Raw genomic sequence first — 27,221 nt, forward strand, 5'->3', positions numbered from 1 at the left:
GACAATGGCGCGCTGCACATGAATTTTTTCGATTTTCTTTTTATTTTCGTGTGATCTTTACGAGTTACCCTTTAATATTGGGTTGGAATCGAAGAATTCTGTCATTTATTTCCCACCAACTCTATACAGTGTTGGAGACCCTGTACACAAATAATTTTAAAAGAATTCTCAGAATTCTTTTGCGAAGATCAAGATTTTTTAGATGTAAGAATGATTGGTAAGAGCATTCTGAACTTCTTCATAACATTTCTCTAATTGTAAATCATTCTCTCGATTAACTGTTCACTTTTGGAAGTGAAAGAAGTTTTCAACAGAGCCATGACGATGGAAGTTATGAAATAGGAGCAATTAAGAATCTTAAGATTTTTTCTGATTTTGTGCCCGCGGCATACCTGTTTTACAAGGAAAAGGCCTTGAAGTGAAATTTAGAACTTTATTGAAAAAATGCTAAAAAGGAGTACAGAAAATTTAACTAATTTTCTGCGCACTTGCGCACTCATAAAATTTAAAAGCTTAAAACGTTCCTCAAAATGTACAACCATTTTATTTTTATAATGAAATATATTTAATTTAGTAAACATTTCCCTGCTTTTTACGTAATATTATGTTAGAAATTAAATTTTTGATTTTCCTGATAGATCACATTTTTGAAATTTTTCCAAAATAATTAATTTTATTCTAAATTACGGAGACATCATGCTGTATTTTTCATTGCCATTTTTACATTATAGCGCTATTTTGTTGCGACATATTTTAAGATTAGCGGTTCAGATATGTATTTATCTTCTATTTAAAACCATTTTGCAATCGTCTTTTTATCTGCTTATTAAAATCTTAGCTCAAAATATACCTGAAAATAATTATTTTTTAATTTAAAAAGCCGCATATAGGAGAGAAAATATACCGACGATCTATGAAGGAACATTTTTCAATTTACAAGGTTTTATTAGAGCAAACCCCTGAAACGCTGACAGTAAAAATTGGTTTGCTGGAGGCCAGGATAATTAATTCCCTGTTGAATATTTCGACCACGGCGCCGAATATAATGAGTATGTTGTTTTCCACGAGGCAGAGCAGCCTCGCCCTCTTTTTCTCATTATATGTAATCCAGATGTTTGAGCGAGAGAGCCGGTCGCGAATGGTCAGCAGCCTCTCTGCACCGTTCCTCTCTCTCTCTCTCTCTCTTGGAGAGCAGCAAGAGAGAGGAAACTCACGCGCACACCGGCATGGAAGAAGAAAAGTGAGAAAATTCACCTGTCGGAGTGGCGGGGCAGAGCACCAGAGTAAGTCCAATGACCCCTCCGTTCCCCTCCGCGCGGCTTCTGTCACTTTTTTCGTCTATTTTGTAACAAGTTTCTCTGCTTTTTGATTTTATACGTCGCGTATTCCTTGGCTGCCTCTCAATAAAATAAAATCGCCTCGCTCGCTCCATGTTGAAATTCGATCTCGGCTGCGCTCGCTCGCTCGCTCGCTCACACACACACATACACTACACACGTTCCACTTGTGTGTTTGCAGCTTGCACACATGTACCCGCGTAATATATATAACAAACAACCGCGCGTCCACTCTGATCAATCGTTTAACGCAACTTTGTTTCCGCTGTCTGGTCTTTTTTTAAAGAGGTGATAAGGGTTGCGAGTTTTAATTTGTTTTTTGAGCCATCCAAATAGTTAACCCCTTGATTTGCCCTTCACAACAGATTTTTAAATATCATTTGAAAAACAATTTTTAAAAATCATTGTTAAAAATGGAAAATTTAGGGGCTAATTTTCCGCAATACAACAGACAGTTGTTTAACACTTCATTTTAGCCTTGCACTTTTCCTTGGACTCTTAGCCGATTTGTCAGCGGTGTGAGATAAAATTGGTTCCCACTGCGCAGATCCAAGATGGCGTCTGAATGTGGGAAACAAAAAGCTCTCTTTGGATTCCCGTGCGAGTGTCCAGAGTTTGTTTCTATGATCCAAAAGACACAATTAGAACAAGAAATGCAAATTATGTCACAATATTGACCAAAACTTGATTCTTTTCGCGCATTTTCACGCGACCGTTTTTTCGCGCCATACTCCACCAGACGCCATATCTGCGCGTCGCACGAATCTGGCTCCCGCTGCGATTTGTATGATTTTAGATTGTTGTTAGATTATATTTTTGACACTTTAGGCAATTTCGGAAGGTTTTAGACGGCTGAAGAATGGTTTAAAAGAGTTAAAATTGGTCAAGCAACGATTGGAAGCTAAAGATAATAATATATTGACTATAACAGACAACTGTCTAAATTTTACCACCCTTAATCATAGCTGATTAAATAAAATATAAAGAACTTTGTTAGCTGTTGCTAGAATTCCGAATTAAAGTCATTATAAATTTTGCTCAAAATAGAACATTTCTCTATTTCCTGAATAAACGCTTTGTCTCTAAAGGTCAACAATAATCATTCTAAACATAAAAATAAAACTTTCACAATTTAATCCAAAAATCGCCAAAAATAAAGAAAAAAAATCATTTTTAGGGCCTTTCTTATTAATTTTTCAAATCTCACTATTTTAACTGATTTAACTGTTCAAAACTCAATATTTTTGCAATGATTGATGAATGTTAACCAGATGTCGTTAAAATAGCCCAGAGTGCAGTCAGCGGGAAGCTGGCCGGAAGAAAGTAATTTTTTTAAGTGACAAACCGTGGGAAAGGGTTAAACCAGAGTTTCTCAGAAAACATCCCTTAAAAAAGGTTCATTATTAAATGTTTTAACAAAAATACTACACAAAAAGATCAAAGTAAAGTTTTGAAAGTCTGAAGCAGTAAGAATGGCTTTAAGCAAAATTATTTTTTGATATTTTACACAGGATTAAATTGCTTGATATTAAATAAACGATTCGTACTAATTTAAAGTCCATAGCTTCGTAAACGCGTACCAGAAAAAATAGTTGTTAAAAATTAAAGGCGCCTAGGAATGCTGACAAAATGAGATGGAAAAAATTTGTAGAAATGATCCGTGAGAATAATTGAGATAAAAGCCAAACTTTACCCAGGTGGAAAAGTGATTATTTTTTGAAAATAGACAACAAAGCTTTTCAATAAGTGAGCAATATCGCCATCCAAACATGAAATCTTATTGTATTTCACAACAAATAGCTCCCCAAAGAGGTTCATACAAGAATAAGTTGGTTGTAGATCTCAAAGAGAGGAATTCAATTCCGCCACGAAAATGTATGGTAAAAAGGAGAACAATGAAATTTCTACCGTAGATAGGTTCCCTTTTGATTCCTCTAGATTAGTAAAACTTGATAACGACTGCCCTTTGAGCCAAAATTTAAAAATCTTTTCAATAATTGCCCGAATTTCAAAGTGCTAGTCACCCAACAGTAAGCGAGACAAATTTTCCAAGCGTTTTTGTTAAATTCGTTCTAGCGTTTCTCTCCTGCAACGAATTCAGACAGTTTTTATTCTTTTCCACCGCCGCCCCCTACCCTGAAACTTATTTATTGCTCGTGCTCTGATAAAAAGGTGAATCAACAAAGGCGAGCAAGGGAGGCTTTCCAGGAAAAAATCCATTCAGCGCTCAGAAGCGCAGGATGTTTTTCACTATTTATTTGTTGTGTGTGAAGGGAATCGAGGGTGGCAGGCAGGTATTATTATATACAGGATTATTTTGTGCTTGGCTGGACTAGAGCACACTCTAACAAAGTTGAGAGCTAGAGGCGACTGCGATTATTTCTGTTGAAATTCGCGTGTCGGCAGCGCGCTACCAACTATAATTAAAAGTAATTAAAGGAAAATGTGCCTCCATGCGCTTGACTCTCCGAGAAAAAAATCACGATTTTTTAAGAACAATTTCTTAATAGGTTTTTCAATTAAAAAAAGTCTTAAAATGTTTATAAATTTTGCACCGCTCTGTTTTCTAACCAGCAATTTGTTTTAACTACATCATTGAATTAATTTAAAACCAGTCATTTCGTACCACACCCTGGCCCCCATTTTTAATCAAATTAATGCTAATTTTGTACCAATAATTTCTTGCGTAAGAATGGCATTACAGCAAAAAATTGAACGTTTTCGGGCCTATTTGAAGCCTAACTGGCTACGAACGCTCCCCTCCAGTTCAATTTTGTCCAATTTTTCTGTCCTATTACCATCGTCCTTTGGCTGAAGTCAAGGTTATGCACGTAAATTTCTTAAAGGTCAATAAATAATTGCTGGAGATTTTGGGAAAAAATCAGTTTCCTCCTTTTTATAATTAGTGTTAGGTTTTTACAACCTTTTCTTAAGTTGGTTATATGCAGGATCTGCTAACAAAGTTAAGTAACGCCTAAAATCTATCAATTCTGACCAGTTTTCTTGAACGAAAACTAAATATTACAAAAAAAAACACACACAAGACCGCATTTATTAAAAATATTTCAATCACACTGACATGATTAACTTAATTTAAAATTAAACAATTTACCGAAAGAGAGATTTCAAATTAACTATTTGAATTGATTTTTCATTTTATATATTTAAAAATTGAATATTTTCCAAGAGAAGTTAGGGAAGGAAAAAAAATAGAAAAGAATAATATCACAAAAGGGTTAATGTGGAGGAATTATTTTTTGTAATTATTATTGACACTTTTAGTACAAGAATTACTATCTTATCGTCATTGCAACTGCTGAGCGGCTAAAATAATATTTTTGTTTTATGAAATTTAAAAAATAAATGAATCATTAACTGCAAACATGAAACATTTTGGAAAAATATTATTTGTAACTCATTTAGGCTTGCATTACGTCCCCTGAACAACGAAAAAATATTGGTTTCTTCATTAAAAAAAAACCCAAGTCTCTGATAAAAAAGACTCCCAGAAAAAAGGAGTCGTGACTATGCTCAATCACTGAGCGGAAGCTAGAAATTAAAACGCTTTTACACTAATAACAGTCAACAAACAAGAGATTGCTTAGTTTCCGCATAATTATTTGAAATTATTCTGTCATCAGGGAATCTAGAATACTCAACAACAACTGTGGTATGCTGCGATAACATCATAAAAGAGCAAAGCAAAAAAATTGCATCCCTCTCCCCTCGTACCTCTCCCAATAAAAAACAAGCTCATCATCGCGTGTTCATAAGTCAGACCGAAATAAAGCTGGCAACCTGTCGGTGGCGGCGCGGTCACCCTCTCGCCGCCGCCGCCGCAAGGTGTTTTTTGAGCAGGCAGGGGAAGATTGGAATTTTTGGGTTGTTGTTACCTGGCCAGCTCTGCCTTCCCCTCCTCCGCTGCTGCCGCAGCGAGGAGCAGCGAGCGTGTACGAGGCGAGCGGTATTCCCCCCACCCTCCCCACGACCGCTGTGTTACCTGTGCGAGTCGGTCGGCGGTGAGCGAATGAATTTTAGTCGAGTGAATTATGTCATGGAGGATGCAGCGGCCAAAATGATTGTGCACTCGTCCCCTTACTTGTGCCTCTTTTACCCGGTGACCGCCGGCCTGCAGGGCACCGCACTGGGCTCGGACGAGGAGGAAATTGTCCTGATCGTCTTCGTGCTGATCGACTCCGACAGCAACAAGGTGAGTCTCAGTCCCGAATTTATTTACCTGTTGATTGCTCCCGCCGCCGCCGCCGCGACGCCATTTTGAACGCACCGACTCGCTTTCGACGCGAATTTCGGCCCGATTCGCGATGGGATGGACGGTCGAATGATGAATGCATTAAAGTGGAGGGTGTGGGGGACGATTTTACTGGGAATTTAAGCGAATTCGTGCATGTGGCTCTCCGGGGGATGATTTCAAAGTTGGACATGCCGGTGCTTTGGGGTGTTTTCTGCCCGAATTACGTCTGGGCGGGTTGGTAGAGCTGTTGTACATTATAAAGATTGCATTTTGAGTGGTTTTTAAGTCAAATTTTACTATTTAAAAGTCACGACGTCCGGAAAGGGGGTGGAGCCAGCGCCGCGCACGGCGTTTTTTCTCATTCTTTTTTATTAATGAACCGCGCGAGAGCATGAGATCGTGGAAGCCGACGGAAACTAATTAAATCTTGAGAATCATCGGCAGACCTTGAGATAAGAAAAGAAGCAGCGTTTCTCGCCTGCCGAGCCTGGAATTTGGCTTTTGGAATGTGATAAATTCGAGAAATGCGTGTCGATTCTTCCCTGCGGATCTGAAATTGGAAAAGGGAGAGGAACAAAGGAAGAGACGCACCTGTGAGCTGCGTGCATTCAAGTCTCCCTGTGGGAACGATCCAACTTCGACTCCCCTGCTCTGTTGGGAGGCTTTTCCGCCCGATTCCCATCTCAGGAAGGGCCGAGAAACTCGGAAAGAGAGGATAATGGCCTGGAGTGACGCCGGCAGCGACCTGGCTGCCTTTCTGGCTATTCTATTATTATTTAAATGACAATCGGAATGCTAATGCGGTGGTTTCCTGTCGGAGTCAGCCGCGGCCGAATATCGACACCACGCTGGATTTATTATTTTGCCTCCTTATCGCACCTCGTGTTTACTTTTTGCCGCATTTTATCATCGCGCGCCATTCACACACGTGAGATGATAACACGCGCATTCACTAAATTATTGCCGCGCTTCTCTCAAACTTCTCTTTATCTATGTACTGCTCTCACACAACATTTTCGGGAATATTTTCACTGCCTCGAATATGCAGCTCGCATTGACAGCCGCTGCTGTAGATAATAAATGTGTACTACGGTTTGTTCGTTAAAAATATACTGTTATAGCTTTGAGCGGCTGAAAATATTTTTGCTTACATATATCAAGTTAAAAGCGTCATGCAGACACATTTGCGTTGGTTTCAGTCGATGTTTTGAAACTAAATAAATATTTCATCAGGCTTGAAAAATAGAGGCTGTCAAAATTGGAATAATCTCTTTTCTTAAAGGTTTTTTTTTAGGAATGGTTACCCCATTTTTCTCTCCTGACACTAATCCCAAAAGTGCGTGAAAAGGGGTTGTTAAAGTTGTTTGAAGGGAAAATGTGTCAGATGTTGCAATAAAAACGGCCACTTTTGGAAGACCAGGGGTTAAATAATTTTTTTATCTAAACTCAATGGTGAAGAAACTTACTGTTTCTGTTTGCCCAGAGATAACATTTTCCAGCACCGTCTAAAATTAAGTAATTATATGAACCTGTTGAAATGAAATAAAATATTGCCTCAAAATATAAAAAATAAACCAAATAAACACAATTTTCCTTCACAAAAAGGGTTTCAAAAGTCAAGTTTGATTATTCATGAGCATATATATGTAAGACTCTGTTAAAACGCTGTTGGATTATTTTAACTTTGCTATTTACAAAATTTAATTTTAAAAACAATTTGTTATTTTCCCTTCTGTTTTTTTTATTAGTAATGCAGAATAAAATAATCTTAAGAACGTTATATACTCTTTAGAAGAAATTAATTTTTTTACGGCCAGTCAAATTAAATAAGTAATGAAGATGAGGGATTGATTTTTTGAATTGAATTTCAATATTGATCTGTCACAATATCTTGGAAAAGTGTATCATTCCAATAAGAGGTTTTATTTACCTATTAAAATCAAATAAATTACCTTAATTGCTCGTCTAGTCCGTGTTCGTTCCATGAATTCCTCTGCAGGTAAAATTAGAATTGTTGAAATAGCTCAAACTTTTGTGCTCGCTATGTACCTTTTTTTAAATTCTTCTGTCGATCAATGATTCAGAATCATCTGCAGTTCATTCTGTGGTGTCAGTTTAGTTTTGCTGTATCTAAGGAGGCCAATTAGATTCATTTTTTTAAGCACTTTTGTTTCAATTTTATTCAAACTAGCTTTAAAAGTTAGTCTATCACCGTGATGAATGCCTTTCACTGAAATTATTCATGGCATATAAATCAAAATTAATCTGATTAATCAGAACATGAAAATCTAAAACATGCATAGTTTAACGGTAAATATCCTGTTCATCAAATCAAGTTTCTATTTACACAAGAAAGCGGAAATAGCGCTCTAGTATTTATATGCATTCACTTTATTAGCATTTTTCTAACTTGTACAACTTTGTAAAGCATTTTGCAATCCCTTTTTCACTCACAATATTGTGGTAGGATTTTCTATTGCGCAATAACGCTAGAGTATTACTTGTTCGACTGTAAACGCATCACACGCGGTTATAAAACTAATTATTGCCCATTACGCGGTAGCCTCGGTAATTTCTCTCCGCTTTCACGAGTCACCGCGCGCATCTTCTCTCTCTCTCTCTTCGTCGCATGTGAAAATAAAACAGGTGTCCTTTTCGGAGCAAAAACACACACGCTCGGTTTGTTTGTTTGTTTTTTCAATCTTCTGGCAGGAATTGCTGCCTCATGCCTCATTCTCTCTCTCTATAGCGGCTTTTTTCTAAAATTGGTCGGTTTTTGCGTGTTCGCAGGTGGTCAATGTGCTGCAGTATGTGGTCAAACCAAGGACGGCGGACATCAACGAAAACATCCTGTCCGAACAGTGCATGAGCGAGGCGAAACTGACAGAGGCCGCGGTGAAGGCGGCAGAGCCCCTCGAGACCGTCCTAGCTAAGGTGAGTGCCAAAGTGGGCGTCGCCGCGCTCGACCTTCGCAGCCGGCCTACCTGCAACAAACACCACACACACACACACTTGACGCCGTGGTAAAATGGCGCTCGGCACACTCACACACACATTAAAGGCAGCTAGCTCCTCTTCGACGACTCGCCTTCTTCTCGCGATGGGGCTAAAAATGGTGTTTTATTTAAATGTGTCCTTTTTTTGTTTAAAAAAGGGATTAATTTTTTAATTTTTTTGCCATTTTTTATGATTTTCACCTCAAACTAGATTTGAATGTGTTATTAATATAGAGATTTTCAAGGATTCTGAATAGTGCGCTAGTATTTTTATTGGATGATAATTTAATTAAGCGGTAATATTAAATAAAAAATAAAATTATTCAGATTGGCTTGGTTTTTTGCCTTAATTTTTCAAGCGATGAACTTAAAGACCTATGCACTTAAAGATTTAATATTCTTTCTCGTTGGAAACTCCTCTCAAACAGGTGTAGCTATTGCTAAATTAATTTGAGACTGCTTTCAAGCCCAATTATTTACTGGTTTAAAATTTAATTTTATTCAAGGCCAAAAAACTTGTTTGAAGCAACTTTTTTCGCCCATTTAATGCGAGAAAAACGGTTTGGACACAGATGTGCTTTCATCTTTTTACTGATGGAGAACTGTAATTATTTTTTTATTGTGAGAATTTACGTTTAAGTCAAATTTAATTCAGGTTCTTTCACTAAATATTTTTCGGCTTTGTTTATCCTCACTTTATTTCAAAAAGATTTTTCTTTCGTTGATTTTATCAGATTATTCAAATTTACCGCAGTAAATCTGTCAAAATCGCTAAAACTAAACAAACTTCAAACTAAATATTTCTGAATCGGGAGTCATTTTCACAAGTGACTGAAATTGTTAAATTAACACATATTTGTTACCTACCGAAACGAAATTAATTAAAAATTATGTTGCGCTAAAATTTGAAAGGAAAATGTCAAGGCTGTGCTTGCTAAAACACCGGGGAGAGGTGCTAAAACGCCGCGTTTATTTTCCTTAAATAATTAACGGATACAGCTTAATTTAGAATTAAGTAATGGCAATATGCACTTTATCTTCATTATTTTTTACTGCAGTCTCTTCAACGCATTTTCGTTAAAATTATAGAAATTTTAATGATTCTCGGAGGATCTTCCCAGGCGTCGAAATGGTTGTTCAGAGTCGTAAATTCGAGCAATGCGCCCGACATTTTTGTCATAAATCGAAAAAAGAAAATTCCCGAGTGCATATTCCCCTGGAGGTGGCTGCATTCCTACACTCTAATCATGTTCTAAGCCGCGCCGGGTGCCAAGAAAGGCAGCCAAGACGCACTCACACACACAAACACACACATACTCAGGACTCAGGAGGGACAAAGACCGGGTGATTAGGCCAGGGTCAGCCAGGCTGTAAGACAACGCAGCAATAGCAGACAAGTTGATATAAACGGAGAACGGCGCGATTGAAAAGGGAAAGAAACACGCAAAGAGCAGGGAATTATTATGTGAGCCAGCCAGGCAGCCAGCAGCAGTTGATTTTATGCCGAGCTCGCTCTGTGTGTTTCGGCTGCGAGCGCGCGGGGCGGTGTTTCTCGCCGCCGTGGAGCGTGACACAAAGTGAATTCGGCTGGGATTTTGATGTTCCTCCGAGCCGCAGCGGTGTGCACTCGGCCTGCACGACAACTCAAGGACGCACCAAATATATAAAAACACACGGAGCAAAGCAAACAGCGCCAAAAATCCGACGCCAAGCCATTCACTTTTGCATTTCGTCCGCGTGCTGCTTCGAAAATACCATTATTTTTATCTCTCTTGGAATGGTTTCTCAATTTTCTACGCGCAAGAGCCAATATTATTAAGTAATAAATGGAATTCAATTTCCTTTCCATAACTACTATCTTATCTTTTGGAGCTCCACCACGGCGACCCGACTGAAAACTCAAAAACTGCTGTCTAGGCAGGGTTCGAGTTTGATTACAAAAAAAATCAATGGGCTCTTTTTATAAATTGTGACGTAACTTCAACGTACAATTTTTAAATAATCGAATCAATAATTTTCTTTCAAAAGAGAGGATTTGGTTTCGACCTTGGAAAGAAGATATGAAAAATTAATTATTTGAACAGGAAATTGTATAGATCAAGCGTGACTCTCATAAAAGTCCAAGCAAGGCTCCCAGATGAAAATTGCTGAGCCAACTAACTGAGAGGGATTGACTAGATGCTTCAACCTTGGAATAAATAGTTGATCGGAGAAATAATTATTATAATTATTAAATGGAAAATATTTTAAAAATCAGGGATTGTATTTTAACAATTTTAACATAATCTTGTTGGAAACTTATAAAAAAATTGTTGAATTTATTTTATCAAATTTGATTGATTGCAATTTTACCGATTTTATTAAAATTTCACTGCTGTTTTCGAGTGAAATAAAAAAATGAGAGAAAATGTGACAGAACTGTTATTAATCCGGTGGCAGCTTTTCATAAAAGGAAAGCTCACTCGGAGCCTACCGGCCGGCTGGAATAAGATTTTTCCACGCCAGAGCTGAAATTGCGAGAAGCCTCTGCGCCGGTTTTGATTTTATTTCATTATTAATTTGAAATGTGTCTGTGTGAGTAAACCAGTTCCAAACCGGATTTCGTAAAGCCATTCACTCGGCAACAGAGTCCCGTGTATGCGCGCGAGTGTGCTGTGAAAAATCTACGCCGATAAAACCGCCTTAATTTTTATCCGAGCACCTGCCTGCCTGCCGACCTGCGCCTGCCACGCCGCGTGTGCAAAATAATGCGGGTGCTGAAAGTCAAAGCACCCGAGTCGAATTATACATAAAAGGCAAATCGACACGCAACCCCTATTGTTACACACTTAACTCCAGATTTTTTGTTCTTTTATTTCTGTCTGTCTGCTGGCTGTCTGTTTTTGTTTTAGATTTTTATATGGCCTTACAACCACTCAAAATTAAGATTCAAGTGGAAATTTTGTGGCTCAGATGCATTTCAAAATTAGAATGGTTAAATTTATAATTTGTAGAGCCAAGGAAGAGGTTGATTTTAAAATAAATAGGCTTGAGAGACTTTTGGCTAATTATGAAACAAAGTTTGCAAATCTTTTATGGCAAAAATTAACTGAATAACATTTTCTGCGTTCCTGGAAATTAAAGGGAAACAGTGGCGCATAAGTAATTTTAATAAATAATTAATAAAATGTAATTTTTAATGCGATAATTTCGAATTAAAGAAAATTTTGCTTCCCTCTAAATTGTTTTTTTTAAATGCTCGCTAATATGTTTAAAAAGGTCTTTATGATAAACAACTTCTTTGATATTCTAAAAATTACATTTTTCCCTCCACGAACGATTCTTTCCATTTAAAATCAACCGAATTAACTAATTTCTCCCATTAATATATTTTTTAATTTTTGCATTGTTCGATTTTTAATTTTTTACGTTTTTACAGTTCGAGTCCTATGTGCGGACGTTCGTGCAGGGCGGCGACCGTCCGCGGGGGATGATTTTCGTCACCGACGGCCAGCTCCCCCTTCGGCAATGCCTGCACCCAGAGGCGTGCTCCAAGAACATTCAGCTGCCCGAGTTCTACGAGAGCTTCTACGACCTGCGGAAGGAGTTCAGCTCGTTTTATCATGCCGCCGAGGAGATGCACTCCATCAGAGCCATGGTCGAATGTATCCTTTCGTTTTTCAATTCGTTTCGAAGAGCGGCAACCACGCCGGTTCCAGTCGAGCTGTGCAGGTCGGCCGTGTTGCCGTCATTCCCCTCCCTCCCTCCAACCCTTGGCAGGGCCCTCGCATCCTCCGCAGGGCCCGCGTAATTTCCACGCGGGAACAGGTTTCCGATGCTTGATTTCCCAGCAGCAGGCAGCCGCCGCGGGGGCAGCACGGAGGGGAGGCACTTATTTTTCTCTCTCTCTTTCTCTCTCGCTCGCTCTCGGAGAGAGAGAGAGAGAGAGAGAGATACCGGGCAAGCTCAACAGGTGGATTTGCTCTCTGGCTCACCTGCCATCTGAAGAGCGGGCCGATCACTAGCACTACCAACGCCATTCACAGCGCTCTCGTGATGCAACCGCACCTAAATTAGTTGCACACGCTCGGCCGGCTTCCCCCCTGGCTCGGCTCGGCTCTGCCTGGATAATTATTGCGTGCGGTAACCATTTCTGAATGACATGCTTTCGGCGTAATCGCGGTTGCGTGCGTTCAATCTCATGACTTGCTGGCATTCAAATCTTCTGGCGCGTTGAGATTGAAAGCAGTCAAACGCCGGAAAGAGAGCGAAATTTCGTGATGCGTGATTTTAATTTTTTCTCAACAACTAAAAATCAAATTTAACAGCAAGGATAAGTTCTTAAATCTATGATTAATTTTAGATCCTTGTCAGTAGCTATAATAATGATTCCCACGGTCAGGGTGTAAACATCCGCATTATAAAACATTTTCCACCCTCATCGGCGCATCCATGCAGAAAAATTGTCGGTTCCCGTGGGGGTGCGGACAAAGGGAAAAAATGTTGGTCAATGAGCGTTACTGCATTAAAATTTCGACACATAACATATTTGAAATTTACCCTACAACAAAGCTACGGATTTTTTCCATAAATGTTTCAGATTGTTTAAAATCGGAAGGAATTCAGCAGCTATTTTTCGCATGACAATTTTTCACATTTTCCCGTCCTTAAATTCTTTATCAAAACAAATTTTTTAATGAAACCAACCGTAAAAAATGAAGTAGTAATAAAATTAAAACTGTAAACTGTTAAAATGTCGGATATTAATTATTTTTGGATCATAAATTTTTATGAAGAATTTAACAGTGCAGGAGAAATCTACGATAGTGTCCCAAGCAATTTTTTTTTCGTTTTGTATTTGATGGTCTCTTCTCCAAGAGATATTATTAAGTGCCGTAAAATGCATAATTGTAAATTTGATGTTGACTCGGAACAACAACTGTTGCGTTGCTCTGATAACTGATAAGGGATTTTCTCTTACACAGAGCCAGAAACCGGCAGGCCGTAACAGTTTATTGCACGATAAAACTAATCCAATCAGAAAGTGTTCAGATTTTATGTTACTCATAATTATATAAAACGCCAAGTTCTTTTGCAATTGTGAGAAAATAAGTGTTCCATATTTTTTTATCGATCTTTGAATAATTATTAGTCATTTAAAATAAAATGATTCCCAACCGCAACAATACAAACAAAATGGAAAAAATACTGCATGGTTTAAAAAAATTCCTTTGCTTTTGTTCAATACCAAAGAATTTTTTGTGCTTTAATTAAAATATATACAGGATTCAGCTCGTAAATTCAAGTAATGCAAATTCTAAATAGGTTCAATATTAAAACTTGAAGCCCATAAAAATATATTCAACAGATTTTTAGAGTCACTCTCTTAACTGAGTTAAAATGTGCTGTAAATCCCAAGGAAACTTATTTAAAAAATACAGCAATATTAATTCGGTTCAAGGTATTTTACCGACAGGTGTTAAAAAGCTGTATTAATCATCCTGTTTCTGTTCAAAAAATCTCAAGTAGTGTCCCGTTTTGCTCTTTCATTCCACCCCTCTTTCCTTTATGTCATGTGCTACAAAAAGGTGCATCCCACCTCCCACATTTTCAAGAAACTTGCGCAGAAGTGCTCTTTTTACCTCCTTTCATCCCACACGCCTCACTTTATCAGTGCTGCTCGTTGTACGAGCAAGAGAGACTGCCTGAACAATTCGTCTTAAAAATTCCCTAAATTCCCTCCGGCTGTGGTTGCCGAATTCTTCAAGGTAAGATGCTTTTCCGCTTTGTTTTCCTTGACTCGCCGATCAGACTTGGGTATGCTGCCGAACCCGGATCTGGAGCCAATCGAGTTCCAAGCGGAGGACGTGCGCGACATGTTGAACCTGGTTTTAAGGCTTATTGCAGACGGTAATTTCTCATTTATGCATGCAAATCCCCGCCGCCCGGCAACATGTGGCCGCTGAGATTGGAAAACTGCAACTGCACTGCTGCACACTTCCGGCCGTAGAAAAATTACAATACAAAACAGAAACAACAGCATTTTCGTTCGGTTGTTTGGACGCTGCTGACGCTGCTTTGCAGCAACTTGTTGCGCCACTCAAAACCCGACACAATACTTTTTATTGTCCTCTTTTATCATCGTGTTTCGGTTTTTCAGGGTGAGTTTAATATTTTTTACAGAGGGAGGGAGGGTATAATTCCAGAGAAAAAGAAGCGGGAAACTTCCCCCAGCACCCAAGCCAGATGGGCCGATCCCTTGTGGATCGGATCGAGTGCCTGACCGCGGTCAGGGGTCCTTGAAATCTTTATTTTTAAAGCTTGCTAGTTTGTCTATTTTTTTTCATCTTGGATGTTTTTTTTATTTTACTTTTTAAGCTACCTCCAGAATTGACAGTTTTGGATTTTTTTTTTGTTATTTAATTGCAGCAGATTAAATGTAGCGGAATAACATTATTTCTCATAATTTTCAAACTGGTCGATTTTTCATACCTAAATACTTTTATGGATAAATTTTATCTTGGCAATTATTTAAATTAAAAATTATTGTTGGTGCTAACAATTGAACAAATGTTTCCGCTGGGATTTTTGTCTATGATGTATGGATTTTCCTGTCGAGTACATGGCGGTACAATTCTATCTGATAATTAAAAAAACAATTATTCAAGAGCTCCATCTGTTAGCAGCCTCAAATCAAAGATAAAATTATCGCAATTTTCCTTGCCAAATTTTTATCTGTTAAAGCGATTTCTATTTTACCCGCCCGGGAATTTTTAGAATTAAATTAACTATTTATAATTTTAAATATAGGAGAATAAATTCCTAGATGGAATTAGATAATTTTGTTCTTATTTTTCGAATATTATTTAAATCTAAAATCAGTGCAATAGTTTTTAGAATTAATTCAATAATTGAAAATAATACATGTTAACAATTCTAGATTTTCTCCTGTAATATAATTTTGTTTCTATTTTTCTCCAATTTTATTTTGTGATGCAGCGGTGCAGTGTTTTGAGTCTCAAGTTTTCAGCGTCTGTATGTCAATTTTAATTATTCGGGTCCGTTTATTTTATTGATGCGGGTGTCGGGCGGCCCGACGGGTTTGTGTAAATATCGATGACCGGTGTGGTGCGGTGCGGTGCGCGCGCGTATCATGTGATGCGCGGCGTGTTAGCATGCAAGTGTTAAATTGGGTGCTTTTCTTGCTTGTTGCAGGCCACAAATTCAACCAGCTCGAAGTGATAACAGTGAGATTGGAACCTGGTATATGGTAAGAGACCTTTCTTATCTCGGCCACCGCCAGGGCCAAGGGTCACTCCGCGCGCGATAATCTCTCTTCTCTTCTGCCTCGCGTTATCTCTCTGCTGCTCGTCTCTTTCTATCTCTCATTGCCTCCAATGATCCGTGCGCATCGAAAAGATTTGTAAAGCCTTGCTCGAACGGACGGTATGTGCGATTATTAATTTTCATTATTACTGCTGCTTCTTCTTGTCTCCTATGCGAAAATGTACGTTCGTTTCCTCTCGGTGTCTCTTTCTCCCGCTCAAGTGCCGACTCAGCACATACTCAGCCATGGGAACCCAAGTCTACGTGGCTCCGCAGAGTATATTACCCCGCTTTGTCTCGGATTTTCCATACTGGCTCGCTTTTAACTTTTAATATGCGTACTATGTAAATTTATTAATTGCATTTTGTTTTTTGTGATTTTTGGTTGTATCAATTTTCCTGCTGTTTGAATCATCTTTAATTAATGAACGGGGTAAGATAAAAAATAGAGCCAGTTGCCATGGAAACTACGTAAAAGATTTTAATTTTAAATATCTTCTTGTTTTTTCTCATTCAACTGAGATGATTTTTGTCTTAAGCAACTCATAATTTTTTTTATCAAATTAACGTTCTAGTAATTTAAAGATTACTTTAATCTTGAAAGTTGCAATTTTTTGCCACCAATCTCCCGCCTTCAACAAATTTTAATAAAATTTTGAATTGTTTAATGGCGTAAAACCGGGTTAAATTATTCTCAGAACCTCATATTTCAGTGTTTTATTTTTCTACCAGATGATTTGCCCCTGTTTCATTTTTTAATTAAAATTAATCGTTTCTCAAGAATTTTGATGGTCTATCGAAACTCGGTCGCAGCTTACTCACGCGAGAAATATTTTGAGAAGTGCGTTCTCGGAATAATAACACCAGACCGGCTCAAACCGCCAAGAGACAGTTTTTAATTTCAACCCGTCCCACATCCAGACACTGAGCAGCTGATTTTAAAAGTGACTAGTCAGCTCTTTCTTAACGATTGGATTTATTTACTCTCCATGCCTATTTACCCAATTTATCACAACATAGAAATGCAGCAGCATTAAAACGCAGAGATATTGATAGCGGTTCAACGCTCCGATCCGAGTTTCCAAGTTTAGGCTCTTGGAGAAAAGAGCAACATTCGATGCTTCGAACGCGCGCACGTACATGCATAAATTATCAGTCTTCAGTCAGCTCTCTGCTGCGTCTGCTGACATAATCAGCGCCCGAGTTTGAACATACCTTTTTGCTTGATTGCAGCTCAAAGAATGAAGAGGTAGACTCCAACTGCGTGGTTCGTGCTCGCGGTCTCCCTTGGCAGTCGTCAGACCAGGACATAGCTAAATTTTTCAGAGGCTTGAATGTCGCCAAGTAAGTTGCTTCTTTGTTTGACGTACAATAATTATTTTTTGTTGGAAGACGTACGTTGGATATTTTTTAGTTTGATAAACAGTTGTTCTTCTCAAGCTTGAAAACGGTGATTTTCCTTCCTTAAATTTGATATTATAATGATTTGGGAATTTTTATTTTTAAATCTCTATTTTTATACTTTATAAATCACCAAATGTGGACAAAAGTCTGTGGTTTGCTTTGGAATTTTCATTTTCATCTCAATTTAAATTCTTAAAATAAAAGCATAATTACATTTTTGGTCCCGAAAAAATTAAAAAATAAAATTGTATGTGAATTCTAGCGTCTTGCAGCATCCAGCTAAAAAATATACAACATTAAATCATTGTGATAGCTCAATTTAAAATCAAATGAAAAACAATTTGCTCTAATAATCACAAAATTCGCCATTTTAATATCTCTGAAAACAACTATTTTAGGTGGAAAACCTGTCTCCAATTCAAGTCTCTAATAATACAGAAACATTTGAACATTTGGAGGACAAATTAAATTATACCACAATTTTTTTAGGAGGAACCAACGTGGCATTTTTTTATGTTAAATTGCGTGAAAAATCTGATCGTTGATAAGTGTCTTCATGGCCGTTATTTGAGGTTGCCTAGTCGAGCTATTAACTTTGCTGATTATTTTTCTTGTGGATTTTTTTCAGAGTTTGATCAAGGTCAAAAAATTCATTATTTTTTTTTTCAAATGCAGTGCTCTGGTTTAAACTTTTTTTTTAATTGTTCCACTGTCTGGGTAAAAATTTAAATTTGTCCTCTTTTAATATTGATTCTTTGATTTTAACTGAATACAAATAAAAATAAGATAGAATCAAAGGGGAATGATGATATTTTATCTTTTAATTAAAACTAAATTACCGTTTATTTTCGAAACTGACGGAAATGTAACTTTGCAGAGGCGGCGTCGCTCTTTGTTTGAGCCCGCAAGGCAGAAGAAACGGCGAGGCGCTCGTGCGGTTTGTGAATCAGGAGCACCGAGACATGGCGATGAAGCGACACAAGCACCACATAAATAACCGGTACATCGAGGTGTACAAGGCGAGCGGCGACGACTTCGTCAACGTGGCCGGCGGCAGCAACAACGAGGCGCAGGCCTTCCTCTCTAAGGGCGGCCAGGTGATAATCAGGATGCGCGGCCTCCCTTACGACTGCACCGCGCGGCAGGTGCTCGAGTTCTTCGACTCGGGCAACAATCCGTGCTCGGTGCTCGACGGCGAAGAGGGCGTCCTCTTCGTCAAGAAGCCCGACGGACGCGCCACGGGCGACGCATTTGTCTTATTTGCTCAAGAGGACGATGCCACGGCGGCTCTCAGCAAGCACAGAGAGCTCATTGGCACTAGATACATTGAACTCTTCAGAAGCACTACTGCTGAGGTCCAGCAGGTGCGTAATTCTTCTGATGTCCACTGGTTGGGGAATCCCTCTGGGAGTTTGTTTCATTTAAAAAACAATATTAACTTCCCTTTATTTAAAAAAAGTGCTATAGACTTTTTGTGAAAAATATATTGGTTTTTAATTAAACTTCTAGGATATTTACTAGTGTAAAAGGCGTTTTTAGAATTTCTAATTAAAAATGTACAGCTTAATATTTAGCAGACTTTTAAGCGATACCCGCATGGTTTCTAAAAGCAATTTTTTTACTTCATTTTGTTCCACTCTGAAAATTTCCGAAATTTTAAATAATATGAAAATTGCAAAATGTTTATCTCGCTGTTTAGGTGCTCAATCGGTCAATGGATCCGAAAACTTACGAACAGCAGCAGCCGCTGATCGCACAAATCCCTCAAGTGCCTTTATTGCCGCAGCACATTATTACTAGCGGCACCAGAAAGGACTGCATCAGACTCAGAGGCCTCCTTTATGAGGCGCTCGTAGAACATATTTTGGAGTTTTTAGGCGAACACGCCAAGAACATTGTCTTCCAAGGAGTGCACATGGTGTATAATGCTCAGGTTTGTGTTCATCACCAGATTTGGATATCTTATCATTGAAATATGATTTATTAGCTGTTTTTTATGCTAAAGTAGAGCAACGTTTCTTAAAATAGAGCCTGATGAAAGAAATTTATATTTTGGCCTCATAATGTTAAATTTTGTACGTTAATTTGTTTATTTTTAAGCAGATCGAAGAAAAACTATTGGTATCTGTTCCGCGTTATATTGAATTGAATAAAGTTGAAAAATTTGATCAAATACAGACTAACGCGCATAGTAATGCCACATAAAAATTATTAAAATCGTTTTCACTATTAAATAATGGCTTCCAAGCATTAGATTGATGCGTTTTTTTAACTTGATTTATTTCCAGCTTATTTTCTGCATTATTTTACAACGATTTTTTGCGTTTTTAATTGTTATCTTCAACCTATCAAGAAAACTGCTTAATTATTTTTAGGGCCAGCCATCAGGCGAGGCGTTCATCCAGATGGACTCTGAGCAAAGCGCGTTCCTGGCGGCGCAGCAGCGGCACAACCGGTACATGGTGTTCGGGAAGAAGCAGCGATACATCGAGGTGTTCCAGTGCAGCGGCGAGGACATGAACCTCGTGCTGACGGGCGGAATCCCGGCGCAGAAGGTCCTCACCTCGCCTGGTATGTCGCCGCCGGGCGCGTGGGACGCGACCAACATGCTCCCCCTGCGGCTGACGGAGGCGCCCGCGCCCCTCTGGCCGGTGTCGTCACCCGCGTCGCCCCCCATGGCCCCGCAAAGGGCCGCCCCGTCGGCCCTGATGCCGTCGGCCGCCGCGGCCTTCCCCCACCACCAGATGCTGCTGCTGAACCCGCGGCTCGCGATGGCCGCCGCCGCGCATTACCAGCAGCAGCAGCAGCATCAGGCGGCTGTGGCGGCCGCACAGGCGCACGCGCATGCGCAGGTCGCCGCCCTGCAGCGCTTCAAAAGTCTGCAGATGATGAACGCGCAGAACGTTGCCGCCATGAAGCGCTCGTGGGAGCAGGCCTTTCCCGCGGGCGCCGCCGCAGCGGTGCCCGCGCCCATCAAGCGCCCCTCCAACTTCCCGCAAACCGCCTTCTCCGCTCCCCCTCCGCCCACCAACGCCGCCGCCTCGGTCGCCACGCCGGTCATGTACCAGCAGGGCCCTCAGTTCTATCCGTCCTTGTGATTCGAGCTCTCTCTCACTCTCTCGGCCTTGCTCTCTTAAGGGCCGTGCCGCCGACCCTGAGTCTTCACCCTCCGCTCCCTTCCAAAAGTTGCATTACACTCAAGATTTTATTTAAAAAGCAATGCATTGCACCTAAAAGCTTTAATTTTCGTAGCAATTCCCCGTCTGATGTCGGCACCCTGACCCTGTGAAGGAGGGGAAGGTTTTATTTTTAAATTCCAAAATTTTTCGTTTTATACTAGATTGTCTATTTTTCCTCCCTCCCAGCTTCCTCTCGCTCAGGGTTAAATTTTAACTGTGGAACCTTAAAGATTATATACCACTCTCCCGTACGGAAACCCTGAACCTGAGAATGAGGGGAAGTGAATCTTAAACTAAATGCCGCAATTGTTTTCCCGTTTTTAAATAGGTTTAACATTTGATTTTGTCCCCTATAACAATTGTGTCTAGTTTCCCCTTCCCCTCAGAGTTTTGAAATCCTAAAACTTTGAATTAATCTCTTACCTTCCCGTAATATATTTACCTTTCCTAAAATAAATGCAACCTTGGATTTCCTCCCCTCCAGCAGATTTTCCATTTCCCCCTTCCTCCCCAGAGTTGCATTAAAATCAGCACTTAAAATCTGCAGTGCACTAGCTTTTTTTGTGCTTAAAATTTTCTTGTGATATTAGTAGATTTGTCTTTTCCTTTAACCCTGAGTTGTAGGAGGAGGCAAAACCTTGTAATATAGTGTTTATTTCAAAATCTAACTCAAATCTAGCATTAATGCGAGTTGAAACGTCTAAAAGTAAATGCAACCCCGAATTCCCTCCCCTTCTCCTGCCGACAGTTCCTGGTAAACACGCAGTTCGGCATAAAATCCTGATCCTGAGATTCCCCTCCCCTCTTTTCCCGGCCCTCCAAGCCGTGATTGGACGGAGTCCACCAATCAGAGCACTCGATTCCTGTTTTTTCCCCGATTTGCGTTTTCCCGGGAAAATAAAATCGGTGCGCGCGCTTGAACCGGAAGTCGGCACGGCCTTTATCGCGCTGCTGGAGGCTGATTTGCAAACCTTTTAGACGACCAGTGCATGTATTTTGATGAACCCGAGTTTTACTCTCACACGCTGCTAGCACAACAGGGCTTGCGGGGCGTATTTTCTTACAGGAGAGGTGTTAATTTGTAGACAACTATGTGGTCTTCCGATTAAGAGTTGGTCCTTGTTTTGTTCGGGCCGCGCGGCGAGGAGTCGTGCCGGTGAAAATCCAATTCACCGGCTCTGAAAAAAAATCAGCTCTGCCGGCCCCGCACGGCCCCTCGCCCGCGCGGTCCAGGCTATCGTATCTCAACTAAAGGTCAGGTTGACTAAGCGGAAATAATGTTGCTCCTCTTTTGCAAATCTGCCTCCGATAATCTGGAATATGAATATTTTACATGTTTTTATTTTTGTAGCCCTGACAGTGGTGTGGGCTTCTTTTGCGATCATTTTGTACTGAGAAATAAAACTCGTGTTAACTCATTATATTACATGGTTTGGGCTTTATTTTTATTTTTAAGTGTCTTTCTCAAAGTGCTTGCTGGCTGCTGCAGCCCCTCATCAGGTGGGTTTGGCTTTTAAACAACTGCATGCTTATCACTCGGCCCTGCCCCCATATCTGTCTCCTGCTTTTGTTTCGTTAGACCTGTTTTGGCACACACATTATTTAACAATTTTGAGTTGGTCAGCGCCACATCACCGGTGGAGGCCCGATTTTTCACTTTTGTACATGCAGCAGCGGAGATCCACCACTGCTGCGCGCGCTTTTGTGCTCTCTGTCGTGTTGGATCTCGTTGTTTGTGTCCCCTTGACTCATTTTTACGCGGCCTTCCGTTGCCATTCTGGGTCTAACTGGCGTAATTCTCCACTTTTGCATTTTATATTTTAAACGGGTTTTTGTTTAACGAGTTTACAAAATTAGTTGACGTAGTAGCTCTCTTTGGGATGATTGTGTTTTGATTTTCCTCCACTCTCGAGCAAAGCTCAAACGTGATTTTTATACAGTAATAATGATGCTTTTTACTCTTTCTGGAAGTTACGGTCTATCGAAATATCGTCCCCCCTTATGTATGTGTCTTGCCTTTGTTCACAATTGAGGTTTATGGGCTTTTTTACATCTCAAACGCAGCGCACTGTAGAGAGTAATTATCCTCACTCTTGTTGTTCGTCACTTTACGATCGCGTCCGAGCTCGAAATTCCGAAACTCCTCATCTTTTCCAGGCCCAGACTTTGAGCCTCAATCGTGGACCGCCCTTCCCTCCCCCTTATTCTCATTCGTCCTCTGGTAGAAAATTGCCATTTTAACGCCCCTGAAAATCAGGGAGATGCCATTTCATTTTCGACATTGAAATCTGCACTTTTCTCCTACTGCTCGAAAATTTTAAAAGGGAAAATGGGAAATTCGTTCATTGAAATCACGCATTCGCAAGCCAGACAAGTAAAGCTATTCTTTATGAATAAATTGGCCAAAATCGATTAAAGTAAAATGAATTTTTCAGACGGAAATTTATAAAGAAGTTTTATTCTAAAAAGAAAAGGGGGTTTGTCTAATTTTTTAGCGTAAATTCCTCCGAATTGATTACAGTTTCATAGTCAAGTTTGAATAACCAAAATATAAAAACGTTTCTATGTAAATCTGCAATCAGTGCTGTTTAAAAAATTATCTAACTCACTTTTTAGTCGAAAAAAAGCAAAGATGGCAAGGATATTTTTTTGCTATTCCTGTCAGGCTGCAAAACCAAAATTTGGAAAATTGATCGATTGTTAATTGTAATCATTCTTTTTAATTTCTCGTCCAGAAAGCTTTTCATTTTCTAAAATTATTTTGCCGATAGTTTATTTTCAATTTTAGAAAGTTTTTAGCAAGCTATAAGGTGTTTTTTGAAAGCCTGAAATGTCTCAAGCTCCCACTAATTTGTTTAATAAATTTAGAAACAGAAAAAATAGTTGATTTACGCCTATATTTTACAGAATTTATTTGGAGGAATTGGGAGAGTTTCGTTTGAATAAAAAATCTCATTAAATTTGCCACAATGCGATTCTTACTCTTGCGATTTTTTTTTTAAAATAAAATCGAAACGTTTTTTCAGTTGTTGCAAAGACTTCATTGATTTACCTTTTTACGATTTTTTCTTCTAAATTTCTACACAGGATAGCATTTTACGACAGGTTTCAGGGATTTTTTTGGCCGCCCAAGTTAAATCAAATTCGTGCCTTAAAATGACTTTTTAATAAGCCGAAATTTCAACAAATCAATTTCGTACAAATTTTAAGATTAATTTTGTAGCTTAGGTCAAAATTAAATTTTTAATTTTAAAATATTGCTAGAATTTTATTTGAAAACCAAGCTAAAATTTAAAACTCTCTTTTGCAAAGGAATTTTCGGTATAAGGAGTAAAATCGTATCAAAATCATTTTTTTTATTTTAATAGGAAAATTAACTCCATCTAGAACTTTGTTTTCTGCTTAAACAATCGGTAATTATAAAAAATGAGCTGCTATTAAGCACCAAAAATTAGGGATTTTTTAAATCGTAATAGATCTAATTTTTCTGGCTCCAATTCCGTGATTTTATCAAGCGAAATGTAATTTATTTTAGATAAAATTGTTAATATTTTCGAGCAGTGAGTTGAAAGGTGCGGCTAAGCAATGTCTCGCCAGTCAATCGCGAGCGTAGACTTGAGCTTTGTTTCTTTTTCAGGTGCGGTGCTGGCTCCACCGTACGGCGCGGCGGCCGCTTTTCCATACGTGCAGCAGGCGCAGGCCGCATCGCTGATGCCGGCGGGCAACGCGGCGCCGCTGACGCCGCGGGCGGCAGCGCCGGCCGCGTTCGGCTTCCCGCCCATCTTCTACTGGCCGTACCCGTCGCCTCCGGTGAGCCCGACGTCGTACTACGCGGGCGTGCCGCCCCCGCCGCCGCACCAGGCCGCCCCCACGCTGGTAATCATGAATGGCCTGCCTCTCTCGGCCACGCAATCCGATGTGCTCAACTTCTTTCACAACTTCCCTGAGGTTAGGGGCTGACTGACACTCTGCTGCTGCTGCTTTTGCACAAACAAACACGAAAAAAAAAGAAGGCGCTTTCGCCAAACAAGTCAATTCCTTTTTACGCAAGAACTGAACGCTCGAAAGGTGTCGGGTGGGTTTCATCGGGACGCTTTTTTCAATGCTACTGACCAAAATCGCTAGTCGTTATTATTATTTGAATGTGAATGCATCGAATAAATACCAATTTTCCCCCAATGCACCCTGCCACGCTTTTTCATCTGTCTGTTGTCTCAGTGTTCTTCATCATGTGGTTGCTCTCTGTTCACTGTCGCTGCTCTCTCTCATCCATCCTGTGGCATGCTCTGATTCTGTCTGAAATCTCGATGATCTCGATTTGGAAAATGGAATGCGTCCGAAAGCAAGAGATTATAATAGTGGTCAAAATTTCCAGTGAGATATACTCATACAGAACATTCAACAAATATAATTTGGCTCTATAATTTATATTTGAATGGCTTTTGATCAAATAACAAAACAACTGGATTTTTAAAACGTTCAAAGGATTTTGGCAGCAATTCTACTGTATAAAACAAATATTTATTTTACCCCGACAACTGGCTTGATTCTCATTTTTCATAATGGAAATAAATTAAAACTTTTAAAAGCAATTAAATCAGATTTATTTAGTTTCAATTTAATATATTATGAAATGTGTTTATTGAGGATTTAATCCGTCCTTATTCGCAAACAATATTTTGGCCTTGACTGATTGTGAGCTATAGAGAAATTTTGCGTCTTAAAATTAAGGCAAGCTAAATTTATAAAATGAAATGTGTCTAGGTATTAAGAAAAATTTTGAGAAAAATTTTAAAATGTTGATTAGGTATTAAAATTTACCACAGCTCTTGTATCAACTCTGCTTTTCTTTTAATTTTTCTCAGTAATTCATGTAATCCAAAGGATTTTAGGCGACATTTTAAACATACCTAGGAATTTTTTAAAACTTTAATTAATGTGATGCTCCAAGGAAAAAATAACTCATGAAAAATTGTGATTTCACTAATTAGATTTTATTTAAATACGTTTCAATGCACCCTCTGGACTTAAAAATAACAAGCCATGGAAAAATCTTGAGGACCCTTTTGAATCAGATTGTTTCCGACCCTCATCTTTTAACTAACACGTACGTTCAAGAAACTGGAAAAAATAATTCTAGTGAAGTTAATTAAATTGAGCAAAAACTGAATATTGAAAAAAGACGAGTTTGTCCAGTTTTCGTTAAAAAGTTAAACGCCCCAAAAATTATGAAATACATCATTTGCGAAAGCCTGAAATAGATAGCGCCACCGCATACTGACGATTTTGTGGCACTTCTGAAGCGATTTGAGACTCAATCATTTCTACTGTGAAGTTAAATCTTTTGATGTGCTGGATAAAAATCGGTTCAGGTTTAGACAATCGCCGTAGAAACGTGAAAATAATTTTTTATATAGATAATCTTTCCCAGAGTTTCTATGGCGATTGGCTGGAATTATTTTTTAGTTTCCAGCTCATCAAAAGAAATCATTATTCTAGATCAGAATGCACAGCAGCAGGATGAAGTCTTAAATCGCAGTGGAAGTGAATTAAAATCAAACCTGAAGACAGCGTTTTATCTACGAAAAGGGCATTTTAATCCCGTAATTTTTCCCGGGAAACTCGTGCATTTTTCATCATTTCAATCACCAGTAAGAAATTTAAAACTGCTTGAACCACTTTTTTCGGACGAATTCCTATTTTTCTGCATGTGAACTGACCCTTTCTAGATTTCGGACAATCCGTGAGTGGTATTATTTGTTGAGTAACGTGAGCAGCTTCTGCCGGCAGATCACCCAGGACTGCATCCAAATGCAACGAGGGTGTGACCCACAGAGCGGCAGCGAGGCCGTGGTCGCCTTTCCCAGCAGAGCCGGCGCTGAGCGCGCGATTCTGGAGAAGAACCGGCAGAGCATGGGCAACCGCTACGTCGAGCTGTTCATGGTGTAAATAAAACGCATACTCGACCGACGACACAAAACGATGAGATTGAGAGGAGAGAAAAAAAGAAAAGAAAGAAAGAAAGAAAGAAAGGAAAAGTTGTATATACACTTACGCATATACATACATAATTATTCTAGCAACAAAGATCACGCCTGTCTTCCTTAATTTTAAGAAGTACAAAATTCATGACAGATTTGAAGAGAAAATTGTAGAGAGGCCGCGTTGAGTCACCAAAAATGAAAATCCTAGTCTGTGCACCGCCTTTGTCTTGCTTCGCCGCTCAACCAATACTCCCCAGAAAACTTAATTGTATAATTTCAACTCCATTGATGATGATATATGATTATATTTCTCTTGTCCGCCTGTGATAGCCGGAACAAAAATTAATATTCACAATCCCAAAAATGAAATACGGTTGGAGATCTCAAGTGAGAGAGAGAGAAAGAGAGAAGGATGGATTTAATCGAGTGCAATTATCACACACTGATGGCCCCAAAACTGTCTAAGTGCACTATTTTTTTTTTAATTAAATAAACAAATAGAGAAGAAGTAAATCATTTATCTGTTGTTACTCACATAATAACTATTATTATTTTTAAAAATTGCTATTATCATTATTGTAGCCACACAAGCTATTATGTTGTTCTAATAAAACAATATTCTGCTTTTGAATGTTAATTCAGCGCCTTTTTCTTCCTCTTCGTCGACCCTTTTCAAATTTTATGACAAGATAGTTTTTTTTATTTTCAAATTTGAAAAAAATTATTAAAAATATTCAAGAAAAGAAAATGAGAGCATTATTAGA

At 39.1% G+C, this 27,221-nt stretch overlaps 1 protein-coding gene across 5 annotated transcripts; it reads left to right on the plus strand.

Moving 5' to 3' along the window:
* Nucleotides 1-5,363: 5,363 nt before the first annotated feature.
* fus (fusilli) lies at nucleotides 5,364-26,622 on the plus strand. Of its 5 annotated transcripts, none has more exons than XM_065487315.1 (11): nucleotides 5,364-5,547; nucleotides 8,380-8,523; nucleotides 12,004-12,229; nucleotides 14,376-14,474; nucleotides 15,780-15,834; nucleotides 17,124-17,234; nucleotides 18,172-18,658; nucleotides 18,994-19,227; nucleotides 19,670-19,865; nucleotides 24,111-24,421; nucleotides 26,251-26,622. In XM_065487315.1, exons 1-11 carry the CDS (start codon nucleotides 5,365-5,367, stop codon nucleotides 26,299-26,301), a joined length of 2,097 nt encoding a protein of 698 aa, XP_065343387.1. In that variant the 5' UTR covers nucleotide 5,364; the 3' UTR covers nucleotides 26,302-26,622. The 5 variants fall into 5 exon arrangements, with proteins under 5 accessions (XP_065343387.1, XP_065343385.1, XP_065343388.1 ...); XM_065487313.1 differs by having other exon boundaries at nucleotides 26,264-26,622; XM_065487316.1 differs by having other exon boundaries at nucleotides 24,111-24,349.
* The last annotated feature ends 599 nt before the right edge of the window (nucleotides 26,623-27,221 follow it).

The sequence above is a fragment of the Cloeon dipterum genome, chromosome 4, assembly GCF_949628265.1.
Source record: "Cloeon dipterum chromosome 4, ieCloDipt1.1, whole genome shotgun sequence".
In the NCBI taxonomy this organism is placed as follows: domain Eukaryota; kingdom Metazoa; phylum Arthropoda; class Insecta; order Ephemeroptera; family Baetidae; genus Cloeon; species Cloeon dipterum.

Excerpts from the sequence above, each read along its gene's own strand:
- fus (XM_065487312.1), top strand. The coding sequence starts at position 5,365 with ATGAATTTTAGTCGAGTGAATTATGTCATGGAGGATGCAGCGGCCAAA. Across the intron at positions 18,659-18,993 it reads CTACTGCTGAGGTCCAGCAG|GTGCTCAATCGGTCAATGGA; the intron begins GTGCGTAATTCT and ends CTCGCTGTTTAG. Across the intron at positions 19,228-19,669 it reads ACATGGTGTATAATGCTCAG|GGCCAGCCATCAGGCGAGGC; the intron begins GTTTGTGTTCAT and ends AATTATTTTTAG.